General features: G+C 34.6%; 1 protein-coding gene across 1 annotated transcript in view; it reads left to right on the forward strand.

The window, feature by feature from the left end:
- Positions 1-23,928, forward strand: part of UNC13C (unc-13 homolog C) — a gene marked incomplete at its 3' end in the record, with an annotated part of 264,465 nt that overhangs the window by 106,432 nt on the left and 134,105 nt on the right. Inside the window, exons 2-3 of the mRNA XM_007461915.1 lie at positions 21,052-21,074; positions 21,661-21,725. Coding sequence (XP_007461977.1) covers positions 21,052-21,074; positions 21,661-21,725 — 88 coding nt within the window. The remainder of the gene's footprint in view (positions 1-21,051; positions 21,075-21,660; positions 21,726-23,928) is intronic.

A 23,928-nucleotide genomic window follows, 5' to 3' on the forward strand; every position in this document is an offset into this window, starting at 1 on the left:
CTGACTGGTGTAAGGTGATACCTCATTGCAGTTTTGATTTGCATTTCTCTAATAATTAGTGATGTTGAGCATCTTTTCTGATGGCAATATCAAGCTTATTGTAGCTTCAGAAAATTAATTCGATACATTTCCTTCTGTTTCCATGCTACGTATTCTCTGTGCCTGTGGAAGTTTATAATATCAACTTCTGTAGTTAGGTTTATATCAGTATACTTGTATTATCTGTTTTATACAAACTTTATAAAATTTGGTATTCTTTCTTGGAGATTTTCCTACTGATTCAGCATTTTTTAGTAATTATTGGTTTGTTTAGTTTTTGTATTTTGTATAAATTGTGGTAGGTTGTCTTAGAAAATTCATATTTTGGTAACAATGTTTTTAGAAAATTACCGATTTCTTGAAGTTTTAACATTGATTGACATAAAGATGTTTATAGCACACTCTTAAACTTTCTAAATCTCCACTTAATCTTTGGTTATATCTCTTTTACATAATATTGTTCAAATGTACATTACTTTTTCTTAATCAACCTTGGTTAAGATTTATACTCTTATTAAAAAGTCTTCTTTTTTTCTTTTTTCTTTTTTTTATACAGCAGGTTCTTATTAGTTGTCCATTCTATACGTATCAGTATATACATGTCAATCCCAATCTCCAAATTCATCCCACCACTGCCCCCCCGCCCCACTTTCCCCCCTTGGTTCCCCCCATACGTTTGTTCTCTACATCTCTGTCTCTATTTCTGCCTTGCAAACCAGTTCATCTGTACCATTTTTCTAGAATCCATGTATATGTGTTAATATATGATATTTTTTTTTACTTTCTGGCTTACTTCACTGTTTATGACAGTCTCTAGGTCCATCCTCATCTCTACAAATGACCCAATTTCGTTCCCTTTTGTAGCTGAGTAATATTCCATTGTATATATGTACCACATCTTCTTTATCCATTCGTCTGTTGATGGGAAGTTAGGTTGCTTCCATGACCTGGCTATTGTAAATAGTGCTGCAGTGAATATTGGGGTGCATGTGGTGCTTTTTTTGTGGTACATGGGCTTTCACTGTTGTGGCCTCTCCCGTTGCGCAGCACAGGCTCCGGGCGCGCAGGCTCAGCGGCCATGGCTCACAGGCCCAGCCGCTCCGCGGCATGTGGGATCTTCCCAGACCGGGGCACAAACCCGTGTCCCCTGCATCAGCAGACGGGCTCTCAACCACTGCATCACCAGGGAAGCCCCATGCGGCTTTTTGAATTATTATTTTCTCTGGGTGTATGCTGAGTACTGGGATTGGTGGGGCATATGGTAATTCTATATTTAGTTTTTTAAGGAACCTCCATACTGTTCTCCATATTAAGGACACAGCTGTATCAATTTACATTCCCAGCAACAGTGCAAGAGGGTTCCCTTTTCACCACACCCTCTCCAGCATTTGTAGTTCGTAGATTTTCTGATGATACCATTCTAACCAGTGTGAGATGATATCTCATTTCAGTCCTCATTTGCATTTCTCTAATAATTAGTGATCTTGAGCAGCTTTTCATGTGCTTCTTGGCCATCTGTATGTCTTCTTCGGAGAAAAGTCTATTTAGGTCTTCTGCCCATTTTGGGATTGGGTTGTTTGTTTTTTTGATATTGAGCTGCATGAGCTGCTTGTATATTTTGGAGATTAATCCTTTGTCCGATGATTCATTTGCAAATATTTTCTCCCATTCTGAGGGTTGTCTTTTGGTCTTGTTTATGGTTTCCTTTGCTGTGCAAAAGCTTTGAGGTTTCATTAGGTCCCATTTGTTTATTCTTTTTATTTCCATTCCTGTAGGAGGTGGGTCAAAAAGGATCTTGCTGTGATTTATGTCATAGAGTGCTCTGCCTATGTTTTCCTCTAAGAATTTGATAGTTTCTGGCCTTACATTTTGGTCTGTAATCCATTTTGAGTTTATTTTTATGTATGGTGTTAGGGAGTGTTCTAATTTCATACTTTTACATGTACCTGTCCAGTTTTCCCAGCACCACTTATTGAAGAGGCTGTCTTTTCTCCACTGTATATTCTTGCCTCCTTTATCAAAGATAAGGTGACCATATGTTCGTGGGTTTATCTCTGGGCTTTCTATCCTGTTCCATTGATCTATCTTTCTGTTTTTGTGCCAGTACCATACTGTCTTGATTACTGTAGCTTTGTAGTATAGTCTGAAGTCAGGGAGCCTGATTCCTCCAGCTCCATATCTCGTTCTCAGGATTGCTTTGGCTATTCGGGGTCTTTTGTGTTTCTACACAGATTGTGAAATGTTTTGTTCTAGTTCTGTGAAAAATGCCATTGGTAGTTTGATAGGGATTGCATTGAATCTGTAGATTGCTTTGGGTAGTAGAGTCATTTTCACAATGTTGATTCTTCCAATCCAAGAACATGGTGTATCTCTGCATCTATTTGTATCATCTTTAATTTCTTTCATCAGTGTCTTGTAATTTTCTGCATACAGGTCTTTTGTCTCCTTAGGTAGCTTTATTCCTAGATATTTTATTATTTTTGTTGCAGTGGCAAATGGGAGTGTTTTCTTAATTTCACTTTCAGATTTTTCATCATTAGTGTATAAGAATGCCAGAGATTTCTGTGCATTAATTTTGTATTCTGCTACTTTACCAAATTCATTGATTAGCTCTAGTAGTTTTCTGGTAGCATCTTTACTATTCTCTATAGTATCATGTTCTCTGCAAATGGTGACAGTTTTACTTCTTCTTTTCCGATTTGGATTCCTTTAATTTCTTTTTCTTCTCTGATTGCTCTGGCTAAAACTTCCAAAACTTGGTAAATTTAAGAAAATTGAAATCGTATCAAGTATCTTTTCTGACCACAACACTATGAGGGTAGATATCAATTATGGGAAAAGATCTGTAAAAAATACAAACATATGGAGGCTAAACAACACACTACTTAATTATAGCACTTAACACACTGCTTAATAGTAGTACTTAACACACTACTACTTAACACACTACTTAATAAATTCTTCAGTGATCACTGAAGAAATCAAAGGGGAAATCATAAAATACTTAGAAACAAATGACAATGGAGACACGACGACCCAAACCTATGGGATGCAGCAAAAGCAGTTCTAAGAGGGAAGTTTATAGCAATACAATCCCACCTTAAGAAATAGGAAACATCTCAAATAAACAACCTAAACTTGCACCTAAAGCAGTTAGATAAAGAAGGACAGAAAACCCCAAGTTTAGCAGAAGGAAATAAATCATAAGGATCAGATCAAAAATAAATGAAAAAGAAATGAAGGAAATGATAGCAAAGATCAATAAAACTAAAAGCTGTTCTTTGAGAAGATAAGTAAAATTGATAAACCATTAGCCTGACTCATCAAAAAAAAAGGGAGAAGACTCAAATCAGTAGATTTAGAAATGAAAAAGGAAAAGTAACAACTGACAGCAGAAATACAAAATATCATGAGAGATTACTACAAGCAACTCTATGCCAATAAAATGGAGAACCTGGAAGAAATGGACAAATTTTTAGAAATGCACAACCTGCTGAGAGTGAACCAGGAAGAAATAGAAAATATGAGCAGACCAATCACAAGCACTGAAATTGAAACTGTGATTAAAAATCTTCCAACAAACAAAAGCCCAGGACCAGATGACTTCACAGGTGAATTCTATCAAACATTTAGAGAAGAGCTAACACCTATCCTTCTCAAACTCTTCCAAAATATAGCAGAGGGAGGAACACTCCCAAACTCATTCTACGAGGCCACCATCACCTTGATACCAAAACCAGACAAGGATGTCACAAAGAAAGAAAACTACAGGCCAATATCACTGATGAACATAGATGCAAAAATCCTCAACAAAATACTAGCAAACAGAATCCAACAGCACATTAAAAGGATCATACACCATGATCAAGTGGGATTTATCCCAGGAATGCAAGGATTCTTCAATATACGCAAATCTATCAATGTGATTAACCATATTAACAAACTGAAGGAGAAAAACCATATGATCATCTCAATAGATGCAGAGAAAGCTTTTGACAAAATTCAACACCCATTTATGATAAAAACTCTGCAGAAAGTAGGCATAGAGGGAACTTTCCTCAAATAATAAAGGCCATATATGAGAAACCCATGGCCAACCTCATCCTCAATGGTGAAAAACTGAAACCATTTCCACTAAGATCAGGAATAAGACATGATTGCCCACTCTCACCACTGTTATTCATCAGTGTCTTATAGTTTTCAGAGTACAGGATTTTTACCTCCTTAGGTAAGTTTACTCCTAGGTATTTTATTGTTTTTGTTGCAATGGTGAATGTGATTGTTTCCTTAATTTCTCTTTCTGATCTTTTCTTGTTAGTGCATAGGAATGCAAGAGATTTCTGTGCATTAATTTTGTATCCTGCAACTTTACCAAATTCATTGATTAGCTCTAGTAGTTTTCTGTTGACATCATTAGGATCATCTATGTATCGTGTCATGTCATCCGCAAACAGTGACAGTTTTACTACTTCTTTTCCAATTTGTATTTCTTTTATTTCCTTTTCTTCCCTGATTGCCATGGCTAGGGGTTATAAAACTACGTTCAATAATAGTGGCAATAGTGGACAACCTTGTTGTCTTCCTGATCTTAGAGGAAATGCTTTCAGTTTTTCAGTATTGAGAATGATGTTTGCTGTGGGTTTGTTGTACATGGCCTTTATTATTAGTCGTAGGTTCCTGCTATGCCCACTTTCTGGAAAGTTTTTATCATAAATTGTTTTGAATTTTGTCTAAAGCTTTTTCTGCATCTATTGAGATGATCATATGGTTTTTATTCTTCACTTTGTGAATATGGTGTATCACATTGATTGATTTGCATATACTCAAGAATCATTGCATCCCTGGGATAAATCCCCCTTGATCATGTTTTATGATCTTTTTAATGTGTTGCTGGATTCTGTTTGCTAGTAATTTTTTGAGGATTTTTGCATCTGTGTTCATCAGTGGTACTGGTCAGTAATTTTCTTTTTTGGTAGTCTTTGTCTGGTTTTGGTATCAGGGTGATGGTGCCCTCGTAGAATGAGTTTAGGAGTGTTGCTCTGCAATTTTGTGGAAGAGCTTGAGAAAGATGGATATTAGCACTTCTCTAAATGTTTGATAAAATTCACTTTTGAAGCCATCTGGTCCTGGACTTTTGTTTGTTGGAAGATTTTATATCACAGTTTCAGTTTCATTACTTGTGATTGGTCTAATGCATATTTTCTTTTTCTTCTTGGTTCAGTCTTGGAAGGTTATACCTTTCTTAGACTTTGTCCATTTCTTCCAGATTCTCCATTTTATTGTCATAGAGTTGCTTGTAGTAGTCTCTTATGATGCTTTATATTTTTGTGGTATCCATTGTAACTTCTCCTTTTTTCATTTCTAATTTTATTGATTAGAATACTCTCCCTCTTTTTCCTTTTTTTTTTTGTGGTGAGTATGGTCTTTTTTTTTAACATCTTTATTGGAGTGTAATTGCTTCACAATGGTGTGTTACCTTCTGCTGTATAACAAAGTGAATCAGCTATACATAAATATATATCCCCATATATCTTTTCTCTTGCATCACCCTCCCTCCCACCCTCCCTATCCCACCCCTCTAGGTGGTCATAAAGCACTGAGCTGATCTCCCTGTGCCATGTGGCTGCTGCCCACTAGCTATCTGTTTTACTTTTGGTAGTGTGTGTATGTCCATGCCAGTCTCTCACTTTACCCCAGCTTAGTCTTCCCCCTCCTCATGTACTCAAGTCCATTCTCTAGTAGGTGTGCATCTTTATTCCCGTACTGCCTCTAGGTTCTTCATGACCATTTTTTTTTTAATTCCATATATATGTGTTAGCATACAATATTTGTTTTTCTGACTTACTTCACTTTGTATGACAGACTCTAGGTCCATCCACCTCACTACAGATAACTCAATTTCATTTATTTTTATGGCTGAGTAATATTCCATTGTATACATGTGCCACATCTTCTTTAACCATTCATCTGTCGATGGACACTTAGGTTGCTTCCATGTCCTGGCTTTTGTAAATAGAGCTGCAGTGAACATTTTGGTACATGACTCTTTGAATTATGGTTTTCTCGGGGTATATGCCCAGTAGTGGGATTGCTGGGTCATATGGTAGTTCTATTTTTAGTTTTTTAAGGAACCTCCCTACTGTTCTCCATAGTGGCTGTATCGATTTTCCTTTTTCTTGATGTGTCTCCCTAAAGGTTCATCAATTTTGTTTATCTTCTCAAAGAACCAGCTTTTAGTTTTATTGATATTTGCTATTATTTTCTTTTTTCTATTTCATTTATTTCTGCTCTGATCTTTACAATTTCTTTCCTTCTACTAACTTTAGGTTTTGTTTCTTCTTCTTATTTCCTTTAGGTGTAAAATTAGATTGTTTATTTGAGATTATTCTTGTTTCCTGAGATAGGATTGTATTGTTATAAATTTCCCTCATAGAACTGCTTTTTGCTGCATCCCATAGGTTTTGATACTACACTTGATCTTAGCCAAAAGGCCGATAAGCGATAAAGGTTTTGGATCATCATGTTTTCATTGTCATTTGTCTCTAGGTGTTTTCTGATTTCCTCTTTGATTTCTTCAGTGATCTTTTGCTTATTTAGTAACATATTGTTTAGCCTCCATGTGTTTGTATTTTTTACGTTTTTTTCCCCTGTAATTTATTTCTAATCTCATAGTGTTGTGGTCAGAAAAGATGCTTGAGTTCATTTCAGTTTTCTTAAATTTACTGAGGCTTGATTTGTGATCCAAGATGTGATGTGTCCTGGAGAGTTTTCCATGTGTACTTGAATAGAAAGTGTAATCTGCTGGTTTTGGATGGAATGTCCTATAAATACCAATTAAGTCTATATGGTCTATTGTGTCATTTAAAGCTTGTGTTTCCTTATTACTTTTCTGTCGTGATGATCTGCCCATTGTTGTAAGTGAGGTATAAAAGTCTCCCACTATTATTGTGTTACTGTTGATTTCCTCTTGTATAGCTGTTAGCATTTGCCTTATGTATTGAAGTGCTTCTATGTTGGGTGCATATATATTTATAATTGTTATATCTTCCTCTTGGATTTATCCCTTAATCATTATGTAGTGTCCTTCCTTGTCTGTTGTAACATTCTTTATTTTAAAGTCTATTTTTTTTGATATGAGTGTTGGTATTCCAGTTTTCTTTTGATTTCCCTTTGCATGGAATATCTTTTTCCATCCTCCCACCTTCAGTCTGTATGTGTTCCTAGGTCTGAAGTGCGTCTCTTGTAGACAGCGTATATATGGGTCTTGTTTTTGTATCCGTTCAGCAAGCCTGTGTCTTTTGGTTGGAGTATTTAATCCATTCACATTTAAGATAATTATCAATATGTAAGTTCCTATTACCATTTTCTTAATTGTTTTGGATTTGTTTTGTAGGTCCTTTTCTTCTCTTGTGTTTCCCACTTAGAGAAGTTCCTTTATCCTTTGTTGTTGAGCTCGTTTGGTGATGCTGAATTCTCTTAACTTTTGCTTTTCTGTAAAGCTTTGGATTTCTCTGTCGAATCTGAATGAGATCCTTGCTGGGTAGAGTAATCTTGGTTGTAGTTTCTTCCCTTTCATCTCTTTAGATATTTCATGCCACTCCCTCTGGCCTGTACAGTTTCTGCTGAGAAATCAGCTGTTAACCTTATGGGAATTTCCTTGTATCTTATTTGTCATATTTCCCTTGTTCCTTTTAATAATTTTTCTTTGTCTTTAATTCTTGTCAGTTTGATTACTATGTGTTTCAGCATGTTTCTCCTTGGGTTTATCCTGTTAATGAGTTTGAAAATGGAGGTTTTTTTGTTTTTTTAAATCACTGACCCATTGTTGATTTCTTATGTGATTGGTCTTTAGGATAACACTTTCATGGAATATGTTGATGTTTCTTTTGTGGCAAGGTGCATTGTCAAATTTTATTAGTATTTTATGTGAAAAGAATAAATGTATTTAATTTTGATGTGAATTGTGAAACCGCATTTCGTACAGGCCTGAGATTCAGGTTTTCCTTTGTAAATTTTTTTTTTGTTTATGTCTTTAAGTGGATGGAAAGCTTCCTTGTTTCTCCATTGACATAGATAATTTTTATCTTATTCGTTTATATTGTATGAGTGTATTTATACTGTGTTGACTTCCTGATTTACCCAGGTAGCTTCAAGAAAATTTTTAGCTTTGCTTGTGCAGATTCCATGATGTGGACTTAACGTTAAATATCACCACTGCTTATGTAATTTTATCTTTATTTTCAAGTTTGGTATCCTTAGTCCCTAGCACAGTGCTTAGCACCTAGGGGGCACTTGATCAATATTTGCTGAATGAATGAATGAATGGTTACAATACCCCTGTAAGCAGTTTTGGATTTTATTTCATTCATAGTTAGTGCTGAATTTCTACTTCATTTGTACATATTGGGAGATTGTTCTTTTTGAGTTTAGATATGCTTTAAAGTTTTAAAAACTACTTTACTTACCATTTGTGTATGTGTGTAAAATTGTGGTATATGTGGATCAATTAGCAGGCCATTCCATATCATCTTGTTCTGCTTTGTCCAGGGGACTGGTTTAGATTTTTTAAAACAGAAAATAACATTCTGTTCATGTTATATGTCACTGTCTAGCTTGGAAGACTATTTGTGATTTCAAATTGCAATTAGGGTATAAATTCCTTAATAAGATATGTGAAGATTTTCATACTATGAACTCCATTTATCTACCTTTTATTTCTTAGTATTTACTCTCACATTCCCATGTTTTAGTTCCTAACACTTTATACTCTTTCGAGCCTCAGTGCCTTTTAAAATTATTTTCCCTCTGCCAAGAATACCTTCATTTGAAAAAGACCCACTCATAAATAATCTCCTATTCTTTCTAAACCCCTTATCCTCTCTGGCTGGAGAGAGTGATTTCTTCTCTTGCTCCCATATCCTATCTTTCATATTTTTGACTCAATTTTTCAGGTTACCTCCTTGAACAAAAGTGTAAGATGAGTTAATAAGCATTAATCTTTCACTTAGCACCCCCCCTATTGCATCCAGAATTAGAACATTTGAAATGTGAGCCATGCTCACAGTGTTTCCTTTGCCCTGGCAGCATCTAAGGAATATTGATACATTATAAGACAGTTCAAAGCATTCAATAAAAGAGCAGATAATGTGCTTTGCAGATTATGTAGCACATAGTAGGTAGTCTGTAAAAGTTAATGGCAACTCAACAGTACTCTGATAACATTATAATGTTTTCTCTGAATTGTCTTCAGCTCCCATTTCATGATTCTCAGGCATATATTGTACATGTTGTAAAAGTGATAGATATTTTGATGTCCTGGTATGTAAAGCAAACATATTTCCAAAGCAGATACTGAAATATTACTACCAGTGGAAGCTATATATTATCAATGAAGAATCATAGAGCAAAGAAGTTTAATGAAACTCCTAAGGCAGGTATGACTCTAGAACTCAGATTCTTTACAAACTTAGAGGTCTCTTCTACCAAATTTCATTCCAGAGGTGTGGTGTTATGGGTAAAATATCAAGAGCAGAAACAATTTTTACTTTTATCTTAGGAGAATGTGAAATGATTATATATAACTCATTTAAGCATTAGATACTAATTTTAAATATTTTTGTGGTAGCTTGTGAGTAAATACACTTTGTTATAGTGAACTTTTATTATACATATGAAATCAAAAGCATGAAATTTAGAGTTAGAGGTTTCAGATACATGCTAGTCAAACCTTAGTTTACTTATATGAGGGAAAACTGAGGGCAAAAGTGGTCACATGTTGCTTAAATCACGTTCAGATTTCCTTCTCAGGGATGCTCACACAAGAACTTCTGATGGGCTTATTAAACTTACATCATGTGCACTCCTACATGCTAAAGATTTTAGTTTACTAGGTTCACATGCAGCTTGGTTGATTAGAATAATGATGTTCACCTGATAAATATTATGTTTAAAAATATTAACTATGTTATTTTGAGACATTAAGAAATATATAGTCACAGAAATTCACTATAATCCCATTTATAGAGGAGGTTTCACTATAAGTAGATGGAGGCACCATGGGTCTATATTAAAGATATCAAGTCACTGAACTGCAAAATGACCTTGATGTGAGATGATAGGGCTTCTAAGACAAGGAGCATTAGGAGAAGCTTTATGGGGATTGTCCAGCATGTAATTAGAATTTTAACCGGAATTCAACTAAGCAAAATAGCTACATGTAGAGTAAAAGGCAATTCATTAAGGAACAAAGCCATTGTGCAAATGTGTATATTGATTACATACGTATGTAACATGTATAATGTAAGTGTATACATATATATCATATATATAATATGCATACATCATTAATATTTCCTACATCTCTATATAGTCTTTAAATGCATTTATTTTAATAATAGCAAATTATTGCATCTAGGTCATAGAACATAATTTTCAACCCACACTTCTATACTTGGCTGTGTATGTTTGTCCAGTTTTTTGTTGTTGTTGTAAATAATGAAACAATGCAGATCCTCACACATAGATTGTTTTCAGTATTTAAAATTATTTTAGTTTGCTAGGGCTGTCGTAAGAAAGCACCATGAACTGAGTGACTGAGAACAAGAGAAATTGTGTCATAGTTCTGGAGGCTAGATACAGGTGTATTGACAAGGCAGTGCTCCCTCTGAAGGCTCTAGGGATGGATCTGTCAGGTCTCTCTCCTGACTTTTGGTAGGTAGGTCCTAGGCTTTGCAGTATAACTCTGATTTTTATGTGATGTTTTTCTTGTGTGTGTTTATCTGCCTCCAAATTTCTCCTTCTTATAAGGACATCAGTCATACTGGATTGTGGATCCCCCTACTCCAGTATGACCTCATTTAATTATATCTGCAAGAACTCTACTCCCAAACAGGCTATATTCTGAGGTACTGGGAGTTAAGACTTTGGCATATGGATTAAGGGGGACACAATTCAGTCCATAACAAAATTAATTTCCTTAGTATCAACTTCCGGAAAAGGAATTTACCCATAAGAACAAAGTTTATTGCTAGACATCACTAAAAGGTTTCTGACAAATATAATTTTCACTGTTACCAACCCTATATCAGAGTGCCTGATTCATGATATACTCAAAGACCTTGGTAATTATTTTCAATATCATTAAAATTAATATCATTATTCTAAACTTTGCTAATTTTATAATCATGGTTAGGCATAGTTTTAATAAACTGCTTAATTTTTCATGCCTATTGACCATTGCATTCTAATTTGTGAATTATCTAGTCACATTCTTGACCGTGTATCTATTGGGATGTTAGTGTCACTTTTTATAGACATGTGAGAGTTCTTTATACATGGAACATATTAATATACATGTATTCAGCAAAAAATATTTTTATTTTCTTGTTTTTATATACAAAAATAAATGAATATAAATTTATCAAACGTTTCTCTTTGTTGTATTCTTTTACCTCTAAGTTTGAGCATATCTTCTTATTCCATAGGCTTAATAAATACACATTTTTATTTTTACTTACTTGAATTTGAATTACTTTAAATTTAATAATACATCTGGAACTTCATGATATATGTATGAGATACAAATGAGTATTAGAAATATTTGCCCAATGTTCTAAGTAGCATTTTATTTATAATTTTTATTTCATATTGGAATATATTTGATTTCAATGTTGTGTTAGTTTCAGGTGTACAGCATAGTGATTAGTTATACATATACATATATCTATTCTTTTTCCATTTAGGTTATTACAGAATATTGAGCAGAGATCCCTCTGCTATAAACCAGGTCCTTGTTGGTTATCTATTTTAAATATAGTAGTGTGTATTTGTGAATCCCAAACTCCCAATTTATCCCTACCCCCACCTTTCTCCTTTGGTAACTGTAAGTTTGTTTTCTAAGTCTGTGAGTCTGTTTCTGTTTTGTAAATAAGTTCAGTTGTATCATTTTTTAATTTTCTTCATATAAGAAATATCATATGATATTTGTCTTTCTCTGTTAGTATGATAATCTCCAGGTCCATCCATATTACTGCAAATGGTATTATTTCACACTTTTTAATGGCTGAGTAATAGTCCATTGTATATATGTACCACATCTTTATCCATTCATCTGTTGATGGACATTTAGGTTGTTTCCATGTCTTGGTTATTCTAAAAAAATGTTGCAATGAACATTGGGGTGCATGTATCCTTTTGAACCATGTTTTTCTCTGGATATGTGCCCAGGAGTGGGATTGCTGGGTTATGTAGTAGCTCTATTTTTAGTTTTTTAAGGAGCCTCCCTACCGTTCTCCACAGTGGCTGCACCAATCTACATTCCCACCAACAGTGTAGGAGGGTTCCCTTTTCTCCACATGCTCTTCAGCATTTATTGTTTGTAGAGTTTTTGATGATGGCCATGCTGACTGGTGTTAAATGTTATTTATCTCATTGTAGTATTGACTTGATTTCTCTAATAATTAGCAACGTTGAGCATCTTTTCATGTGCCTGTTGACCATCTGCCTGTCTTCTTTGGAGAAATGTCTGTTTAGGTCCTCAGCCCAGTTTTAGATTGGATTTTTCTTTTCTTTTCTTTTCTTTTGATAATGAGCTGCATGAGCTGCTTGTAACTTTTGGAGATTAATACCTTGTCCCTCTCATTGTTTGCAAATATTTTTTCCCATACTGTGGGTTGTCTTTTCATTTTGTTTATGGTTTCCTTTCCTGTAAAAAAGCTTTTAAGTTTAATTAGGTCCCATTTGTTTATTTTTGTTTTTATTTTCATTACTCTAGGAGACAGATCAAAAAAGATCTTGCTGCAATTTTTGTCAAATAGTGTTCTGCCTATGTTTTCTTCAAACAGTTTTATAGTATCCAGTCTTACACTTAGGTCTTTAATCCATTGTGAGTTTATTTTTGTGTGTACGGTTAGAGAATATTCTAATTTCATTTTTTTAAATGTAGCTATCCAGTTTTCCCAGCACCATTTATTGAAGAGACTGTCTTTTCTCCATTGTATAGTCTTGCCTCCTTTGTTGTAGATTAATTGACCATAAGTGCATGGTTTAATTTCTGGGCTTTCTATCCTCTTCCATTGAACTATATTTCTGTTTTTTTGTGCCAGTACCATACTGTTTTGATGACTGTAGCTTTGTAGTATAGTCTGAAGTCAAGGTGCCTGATTCCTCCAGCTCCATTTTTCTTTTTCAAGATTGCTTTTGCTACTCGGGGCCTTTTGTGTCTCTGTACAGATTTTAAGATTTTTTGTTCTAGTTCTGTGAAAAGTGCCGTTGGTAATTTGATAGAGATTGCATTGAATCTGTAGATTGCCTTGGGTAGTATAGTCATTTTGACAATATTGATTCTGTCAGTCCACCATCATGGTATGTCTTTCCATTTGTTTGTGTCATCTTTGATTTTTTTCATCAGCATCTTATAGTTTTCGGAGTACAGATCTTTTCCCTTCTTAGGTAGGTTTATTCCTAGGTATTTTATTCTTTTTAATGCAATGGTGAATGGGGTTGTTTCTTTAATTTCTCTTTCTGATCTTTCATTGTTAGTGTATAACAATGCAACAGATTTCTGTGTGTTAATTTTATATCGTGCAACTTTACCAAATTCATTGATTAGCTCTAGTAATTTCCTGGTGGCATCTTTAGGATTATATATGTATAGTATCATGTTATCTGCATAGTATCATGTCATCTGCAAACAGTGACAGTTATACTTCTTTTCCAATTTGGATACCTTTTATTTCTTTTTCTTCTCTGATTGGCATGGCTAGTACTTCCAAAACTATGTTGAATAAAGGTGGCAATAGTGTATATTACTGTCTTCTTCCTGATCTTAGATGAAATGCTTTCAGCTTTTCACCATTGAGTATGATGTTAGCTGTAGGTTTGTCTTATATGGGCTTTATTATGTTGAGATATGTTCCCTCTATATCTAGTTTCTGGAGAGTTTTCATCATAAATGAGTGTTGAATTTTGTCAAAAGCTTTCTCTGCATCTATTGAGATGATCATATGATTTTTATTCTTTAATTTGTCAGTGTGGTGTATCACACTGATTCATTTATGGATATTAAAAAAAATCCTTGCATCCCTGGAATAAATCCAACTTATTCGTAGTGTATGATCCTTTTAATGTATTGTTGCATTTGGTTTACTAGTATTTTGTTGAGGATTTTTGCATCTATGTTTATCAGTAATATTGGCCTATAATTTTCTTTTTTGTGGTATCTTTGTCTGGTTTTGGTATCGGGGATTGTGGCCTCATAGAATGAGTTTGGGAATATTCCTTCCTGTGCAATTTTTCGGAATAGTTTGAGAAGGATAGGCATTAACTCTTCTCTAAATGTCTGAGAGAATTTGCCTGTGAAACCGTATGGTCCTGGACTTTTGTTTGTTGTGAGTATTTTTGATCAGTTTCAATTTCAGTACTTGTGATTGGCATATTCATATTTTCTGTGTCTCCCTGGTTCAGTCTTGGGAGACTGTATCTTTCCAAGAATTTGTCCACTTCTTCTAGGTTGTTCCTTTCATTGTCATATTGTTGCTTGTAGTATTCTCTTATTATCCTTTGTGTCCATTGTAACTTCTCCTTTTTCATTTCTAATTTTTTGGATTTGAGCCCTCTTTCTCCATTTTTTTTTCTTGATGAGCCTGACTAAAGGTTTATCAATTTTGTTTATCTTTTAAGAGAACCAGGTTTTAGTATTATTGATCTTTTCTATTGTTCTTCACTGTTTCAATTTTTTCTGCTCTGATCTTTTTGATTTCTTTTGTTCTACTAGCTTTGTATTTTGTTGTTGTTCTTTTTCTAGTTGCTTTAGGTGTTAGTTTAGGTTATTTATTTGAGATTTTTCTTGTTTCTTGAGGTGAGCTTGAATTGCTATGGACTTCCCTCTTAGAACTGCTTTTGCTGAGCCCCATAGGTTTTGGATTGTCATGCTTTCATTTTCATTTTTCTCCAGGTATTTTTTGATTTCTTTTTTGATTTCTTCAATGATCCATTGGTTGGTTGGTAGCATATTGTTTAGCCTCCATATGTTTGTGTTTTTTCCCAGTTTTTTTCTTGTAGTTGATTTCTAATCTCATTGCATTGTGGTCAGAATAGATGCTTGATATGATTTCAATTTTATTAAATTTACTTAGGCTTGATTTTGTTGCCCAGCATGTGGTAAGGTCTGGAGAATGTTCCATGTGCAGTAGGGAGAATGTGTATTCTGCTGCTTTTGGATGGAATGCTCTATAAATATCAATTAAGTCTATCTGGTCTAATATGTCATTTAAGGCCTGTGTTTCCTTTTTGACTTTCTCCCTGTATGATCTGTCTATTGATGAAAATGGGGTGTTAAAGTCCCCCACTATAAATGTGTTACTGTAGATTTCTCCTTTTATGGCTGTTAGTTTTTTCCTTATATATTGTGGTGCTCCCATGTTGGGTACATATATTTTTACAATTATTATTATCTTCTTCTTGGATTGTTGCCTTGATCATTATGAAGTGTCCTTCTTTGTCTTTTGTAACAGTCTTTATTTTAAAGTCTGTTTTGTATGATATGAGTATTGTTAGTCCAGCTTCCTTTTGATTTCCATTTACATAGAATACCTTATTCCATCCCCTCACTTTCAGTCTGTATGTGTCCCTAGGTCTGAAGTGGGTCTCTTTTAGACAGCAAATTCAGTATACATTCAGCCAGTCTTTGTCTTTTCATTGGAACATTTAATCCATATATGTTTAAGGTAATTGTTGATATGTATGTTATTATTGCCATTTTGTTAATAGTTTTGTTTTTGTTTTTGTAGGTCTTTTTCCTTCCCTTTTGTTCCCTTCTATTGTGTTTTGATGACTGACCTTAGTGTTGTGTTTGGATTCCTTTTTATTTTTTGTGTATCTATTGTAGTTTTTCTCTTTGTGGTTACCATGAGGTTTTGATATAGCAGTCTGTATACAAACAAGATTGTTTTAAGTTGCTGGTCCCTTAATTTCAAATACATTTCCGATGTCCTGCATTTGTACTCTCCTCTTCTCACAGTTGCTGGTTTTGACTTCATATTTGTGTGTGGATGACTTCCTGCCTTTACTGTATTTTTGCCTTTAATGATGAGCTTTTCCATTCATTATTTTCTTGTTTCTAGTTGTGGCTTTTTCTTTTGCACCTACAGAAGTTCCTTTAGCATTTGTTGCAAAGCTGTTCTGGTGGTGCCGAATTCTCTTAGCTTTTTCTTGTCTATAAAGCTTTTGATTTCTCCATCACATCTGAATGAGAGCATTACTTGGTAGAGTATTCTTGGTTGTAGGTTTTTCCCTTTCATCACTTTACATATATTTTGCCACTCCCTTCTGACCTGTAGAGTTTCTGCTGAAAAATCAGCTGATAACCTTATGGGAATTCCCTGTATGTTACTTTTTGCTTCTCCCTTGTTGCTTTTAATATTTTCTTTGTCTTTAATTTTTGTCAACTTGACTGCTGTGTCTCTCGGCATGTTCCTCCTTGGGGTTTTCCTGCCTGGGACTCTCTGCACTTCCTGGAACTTGGATGACTGCTTCGTTTCCTATGATAGGGGAGTTTTCAGCTATTAACTCTTTGTATATCTTCTCAGGCCCTTTCTCTCTGTCTTATTCTAGGACCTCCATACTGAGAATATTGATGTGTTTAATGTTGTCCCAGAGGTCTCTTAGACTGTCCTCATTTCTTTTCATTCTTTTTTCTTTATTCTGTTCTGCAGCAGTGATCTCCACCATTCTGTCTTTCAGTTCACTTATTCATTCTTGTGATTCATGTATTCTGATATTCCTTCTGGTGTATTTTTATTCCAGTTATTGTGGTGTTCATCTCTGTTCTGTAGATCTTCTTGCTCTTTTTTAAACATTTCTTGTATCTTCTCTGTCTGTCCCTCCATTCTTTTTCCAAGATTTTAGATCATCTTTACTATCATTACTCTGAATTCTTTTTCAGGTAGATTACCTGTCTCCAGTTCACTTAGTAGTTCTTCTGGGTATCTTGTTCGTTCATCTGGGACACATTCCTCTGCTGTCTCATTTTGTCTAACTTTCTGTGTTTGCTGTTTCTGTTCCTCAAGAGGCAGGGTTTTAATTCTTCTTGCTTCTGCTGTCTGTCCCCTGATGGATAATGCTGGTCTAAGGGGCTTATGCCAGCTTCCTGGTGGGAGGGACTGGTTCTTGCCCACTGGTTACTAGAGCTTGGTCTTGTCCCTCTGGTGGGCAGGGCCATGTGAAGGGGTGTGTTCATTGGGAAGCTGTGGGCTCAGGAAGACCTCAGGTAGCCTGTGTGCAGATGGGTGGGGCTGTGTTCCCACCTTGTTGGTTGTTTGGCCTGAGGTGTTTCAGCACTGGAGCGTACAAGCCATTGGGTGGGGCCAGGTCTTGTGGGAAAATGGTGACCTACAGGAGGGCTCTTGCCAATGAGTATTTTCTGGAACTACAGCCTCCATTATCTTTTCCCCTGCAGTGAGCCACAGCCCCCCACCCCCACCCCCCCCGCCTCTGCAGGAGACCCTCCAATACCAGCAAGTAGGTCTGGCCCAGGCTCTTATGAGGTCATTGTTTTTTCCCCTGCATCCGGGTGTGCACAAGACCTTGTGTACAACATCCAAGGGTGGAGTTTCTGTTTCTCCCATTCCTGTGGAATTCCTGTGATCAGAGCCCCACTGACCTTCAAAGCCAGATGCTCTGGGGACTCCTTCTGATGCAAGACTCTCATGATGGGGTGCCTGATGTGGGGATCAGAACTTTCATTCCTCTGGAATAACTTCTGTCATATAATTGTTTTCCAGTTTGTGGGTCACCCACCTGGCAGGTATGTGATCGATTTTATGATGATTGTGCTTCTTCTAGTGTCTCATTTGGCTTCTTCTTTGTCTTTGGTTGTAGGATATCTTTATTTGTAGTTTCCAGTGTTTTTTTGTCAATGGTTGTTTAGCAGTCAGTTGTGATTTTGGTGTTTTGGTGAGAGGGGTGAGCTCAAGTCCTTCTACTCTGTCATCTTGTCTCTGCCCCATAAGCATCATTTATTAACTAATGTTTCTCATTTTCTTTGATAATAATATGTCCTTTCTTATTCACTAAGCTCTTAAGTATAAGGGTATATTACTTTGGTATATTTTATGTTTCACTGATCTTCTATTATTTTGCCACAACCATAATATTTTAGCTATTATAGACTTTTAATATTTGTATAATCTGTCCTCATTATTCTCCTTTAAAACAATCTTATGTATTTTTACTTGTTTATTGACCTAGTTATACTTAAAATTAGCATAATTTCAAGTTACGACAACTTGCCATTAGGATTTTAACTGTTAAATCTATAAATCTGTTAGAAAGTAATTCATCCTCCCTATACAGAAAGATGAAATAATAGTTTTCTTTATATGGATTTTTAAATACTTCAATAAAGTCATATAGCTTATGTAAGGTTGTACATTCACTGCTTAGCAAACATTTATTAGTCATCTCCTGGTGTTTCAGGAATATAATGGAAGTTGACAAAAAGCTTAAAGTATCATTGAGGCACTTTTTTAGAAGGATTTCAGATAAGGAAATTGGAAAATTTTGAGGGTTAGCCAAGAGGAATGCACAGTGTGCAGCGCTCATGTATAAAGACCATGAATCCCTGAAAAGTGACAAGATTCCAGGAGAGCGGGTTATGCCTCAACTGAGTTTTGGAGGCTGACAGGCAGTTAGCTGGATGAAGAAAGCGCTAACTTGTTTTAGGGGGAGGAAACTGAAAATGCAAAGGTACACATTTAAAAGACATGTCATGGAAACTAAATGGCAAGAATTTAATTGTAGCCAAAGCGTACAATTAAATGAATGAGGACTGATGAGCCATGAATTTATAGTATATATAGATCTAATTTTCTCAAATGGGCATTGGGTGACATTGGTGGGTTTTAAAAAGGGAAGTGACATCATATTTGTATTTCAGAAAGGTTTCAAATGGGGACAAGAAAGGAGTCAAAGTGAACAACAAAGGTTCATTGATAATTAATAAAAATACGTATTCAGTGAAAGAATGAATGAACATTGAATGAATCAATGAATGAAAAGTTAATGTATTACCACATTTAGCAGCTGAAAAATAACAACTTTGGTAAGATTACCTTTATATAGTCAAGTGGTTGCTGTAGAAGCCAGTTAGAATGGAAGACTGTGTCACAGTACTGGATATTTGAAATGAGATCTAATGTCATTGTATTCCAAACTAGTTATTGCTAGTTAGTAGGAAATAACTTAATGTTGTTATTTGATGTGTTGGTTATATATTCACTTTGCCACCTATTTTATTATCCTAATAGTTTTCCAGGTGGTTTTGTTTGGCTTGTTTTCAGGGTATAATACTGTAATTCCTGAAAAATAATAATTCTGTATTTTACCTTTTAACATTTGTGTTGTTTATTTCTGTTTTAATATATTGGTCAGAATTTCTGGAATTAAGTTAAAATATGGTAGTGAACATTTTTGTTTTGGTTTTAATACTAGGGATGCCCTAATATTTTACACTTAAGTTGATACTGAAAGATGTTTTTAGCATATTAAACTTAAGACTCATCCCAGTCCTATTTTAAATAGGTTAAAAATTATTTGGAAGATTTTGAAATTTTATCTAATAACTTGTGTGTTCCTGTTGAAATGCAGATATGTATTTTATGACCAGTTAATATGTCATGTTAAATTCGTCAGTGATTTTAAATCATGCTTATGAAAAAACCTTCATGGCTATGATATATTATTCTTCTGATACTGTGCTGAATTTTATTTTCTGTATTTTGTGAAGTATTTAAAAATACTTATGGCCATAAATAAGATTTGCTTTATTACTCTGTATTGTGCCTTACCCTGTTTTATATTCAAAGATAGAACCCTGGGATATTGTAAAATCTTAAATATTGCACAAAAATATTTAGTTATGTTAACTGGTTCATACTTAATGAGTCAAGAAAACAAGTATATTTCAAATTTTTATCAATAAAGGTCATCATTGAGTTACATGACCTCAGGGAAATCTTTCTGTCTCTGGGGCTCATCTATAAAAATAAGGGGATTGGACTACATGAACTGTAAGGTCTTGCCAGCTCTAGCTTTCTGCAAACTTGTATTCATAGAGAAATCCCTCCAGCTTTATGCTAAAAAGCAATAACACTATGTAAGGTAGAAATGGACCATGCTATGATGACCCTTACAGATTTAGACTTGAGTTTCAAAAAGAAAAACAAAAAGCAGTAGTCCATTGTTCATCTACTTGGGCCTATGAGCAGTTGAAAGTGATAAATGTTGACCTTGTGATTTATCTTAAGTTGCACTGGAGAACTGTGGATCAACCACCCCTCACTGTTTTGTTCACTTCACCTGAAACACTGGATCTAAAGGGCAGCAGGTGGGGGATCAGAAGCCCTGGATTTGTGTCCCACTCTGTCATTTACTAGTTTTGGGATCCTAAGTCATTTAATCCCTTCAGGCAAGTTTTCTTATTTGCAAGGTGAAATATACTTAATTAGTCTTTTAGTTCTGAAGTTCTATGAGAAGCCATAAATAATCCTTCAATAAAACATCTTTAGTTTATATAGTCACCTGGGGTCTACTTTCATATATATTGATCTTAATTGATCCTCTCCACAACATTTGGAGGCAAAAAGCAAAGTATTAGTGACTTTATTTCAGAGTCTAGACTCCAGACTCCAGAGAATTTGGTAGTTTGCCCAGTGTGCTTAGTAAGTGGCATAGCCCCAACTGGAGCCTAGGCATTCTGATATGTAAACTGTTCTTTTCTTTTTATGACACATTGTCTTTCGTTAAGTCCTGTAATCACTCTTTTATACTTTTCAAGCATTCTGGCACATTTTCCAGCTCTTTAAATTGTGAGGACCAACTATCTTTCTTCCCTTGGGGTTCATTTATGATTTTAAACTATATAACACTAACACTTTGTTCATGTATATGTTTAAATGATTTCTTGAAAAGTACTCCATCTAACATTTATTCCTTCTTTTCCTGGTTCTCTTTCAGATAGCAGTTCTGTGGATGAAAAGGTTTTAAATCATACTTTTTCTTCCCTCCTGAGGGATCTTGTCTTTTGTACATGTTTGTTTGTGACATATTAGACCTGTTTTGGTTCTTCTGTTTTAGTTGTGAACTGTGCATGTTATCCCAGCTTTCCATTCTTTGGTTGTCCTTTAAGTGTGCCCCAATCTGTTGCATTTATGAAGAGGTTACACCTTGCCAGCTTCGCTTACTTTAGCTTACACTTGCCAACCTAGGGGTCTGCTACGGTCAAACTCAGCATCTGTTTTTAAGTCTGGCCAATCATGATCTCTCTGACTGATTCATGATCTTCACTGCACATACCAAGTTTTAAGGGCAAATAGTATTTGGAATATGATATTTTCCTCGACTCTGCCAGTGCTTTTGTCTGAATGCTGACAGCTAATTTCAAAACCTCCACTCACAAAAACACAGTAGCTTTGACTTGAAGCTGACCCTGCTTAGCATCTGTCATACTAGGTGTTACGTGTCTAGTGCAGTTGACGCGTGTTCCAAATTCATGTATACACAGCTATAGGATGCTAAAAGCCTCTTTCTTTTGTTTTGTTTTGTTTTTCTCCATTTTCGTTTAAGGCTCGAATAGTAAGTGGCAATGATTTGGATGCTTCCCAGTTCTCTGCACTTCAGGCATTTGGTGGGTAAGTACATTCATAACCTTTCTAATTCATTCCATTCATCAATGGTTCTCAGTGGTGGTCTCAACATATGTATTTTGAATGCAGAATGTTGCATGATGGCATAATTAGCTTGCCTTGCTGTTGCTTTCTTTTCACAGTAAAATAGCTTTTATAGTGTTTTTTAAAAAGTAATGTATAGATTTGTGTATATTTATGTTTAATTATATATACATATATCTATATATAAAGAACAAAGTTGAAATCACCTAGCCAGAATAAACATTAACATGATCATTCCATACACAAAACATAACCATATAATTTTACATTACTGAGTTCATGTTAATAAAATTAATAGTGTTTTGATCTGCTTGCTTGCACTTTACGATATGTGCATGAACATTTTTTAATGTCAATAAGTGAGTGAATGTAATCTTCACCATTATTTTTTATAGTTCCATTTAATGAGTGTATAAAGTATTTAAAATGTAATCACAAAATAATATATTAATTATATTTTCTATGGAAGATACTCAAACAGCAAGGGATTTCCTTTAACGCCCCTAATGATACATTGGTATCAGTTTGGCATGTGTGTTGTTAGGCCTTTTTCTGTGTGCTTGCAAACATATATGTTCTGTAAGTTCATATAGAGTAATAGTTTTGTTTGTCTCTGTACGTTGAACATAAATTAGGCCATTCTATATATAAATAAAGAAGCACTAATTTAGTGCTGACATAATAGCAGATATCATTACAATTGTTTCATATATAATGACTCATTTGTTCCTTACAATAGCCCTGTGAGGTAAGTACTATTTTTACCTCCATTTTACACATGAGGAAACTGATGTATAAGTAGTTAAAAACAAAGAAAGAAAAGCAACCAAAACCAAACCTTTGTCTTCATACAGCTACTAAGTAGCAAAGTCAGTATTCAAAAGTTAGTCTAGTTCCAGAGTCTCTGATCTTAATTACTATGCTATATTTCATCTGCAACGTGTGGGTTTCTTTTTCCTTACCTTTTCTTTTTTTACTATTTGACAACATACCTTGGAAAACTTTGCACTTCATTATTCATAAGCGATATAAATATTTCAAAACATTTATGTAATGTTTGTTCATTCTTCTATTAATGAATTTTCCAGAATATTTCTGTGTCATTATTGTAAATGATACTAGAACAAACATATAATCAATTTTCGAAGTGTAATGTGTGGACCAAAGCTAATGCACAGGATAGGTAGTTAAATTGTTTTATAAGTGTTGAAATTTGAACACATTTGTGTACAATAGAAATAGAAGCAAAATTTAGATATATGGTTTAGGGTTTTTTGGAGGGGCAAAGAAATAGTCTCATGGTTATGTTTTATAATCTCATCCTCTTCAAATGAATTTTGTTAAATAACATCCACATGCTATTTTCTTTAAATTAAACATATGAAAAATTTTAAGTTTCAAATTTAAAGCTCCTGGATAATAATATCATTTTTACTGAGATTTTTCAAATAAGTAACTAAGATATTATTTATGTATACAAACATTTCAATGTCCTTTAAATATGTGAAGAATTATATTCACATTTGTAATATCACAATAATTTAAATATGTTATAAAAACGAACTGTGGCAAAAGTTCACTATGGATTATTTATAGAAAATTCAGGTAATAAATGGATTACTCTCTCCCCACTACCCCACATATACTGTCTTTAAGTTTACAAAAAAATGATGCTGCGACAAAACTAATAAAATGTTTAGTTTAGAAAATAAGTTGAATTTCAATTTCAATTTAAAAAATTTGTATGTCATAGCCTTAGAGGCTTGTCTGAGTTTATGAGCTTATAGTTCTTTAAATTCCTACCTTCCTGTGACATCCATCACTTGAAAACAACTTGCTTTCTTAACTCATATCTGAATATGGACTTTTATCATTGTCAGAGCAACAGAGTTAATCTCCATCCATGTTTTTGTTAAGTATATGCTGTGTAAATGTCTAGCTACAATAGGTCATCTTTTCATTTCAATTCTTTAGATCCTTTCCACATTATTTTTCCAGAAATTTCCTATTTCAAGGACTTAGCAAGGGATTTTGGAATTATGATGGTATGGGAAAGAGGTGATAATTTTTAGTCTTCAAGAGAATTTGCTGTTATCTGAAGGCAAGTTCCTCTTGAAGAGCCTGAAGAGTACATTTAAATGCAAAGCTTTCAGTCACACCCTAT

The sequence above is a fragment of the Lipotes vexillifer genome, unplaced genomic scaffold (assembly GCF_000442215.2).
Source record: "Lipotes vexillifer unplaced genomic scaffold, Lipotes_vexillifer_v1.1 scaffold283, whole genome shotgun sequence".
Lineage (NCBI taxonomy): Eukaryota > Metazoa > Chordata > Mammalia > Artiodactyla > Lipotidae > Lipotes > Lipotes vexillifer.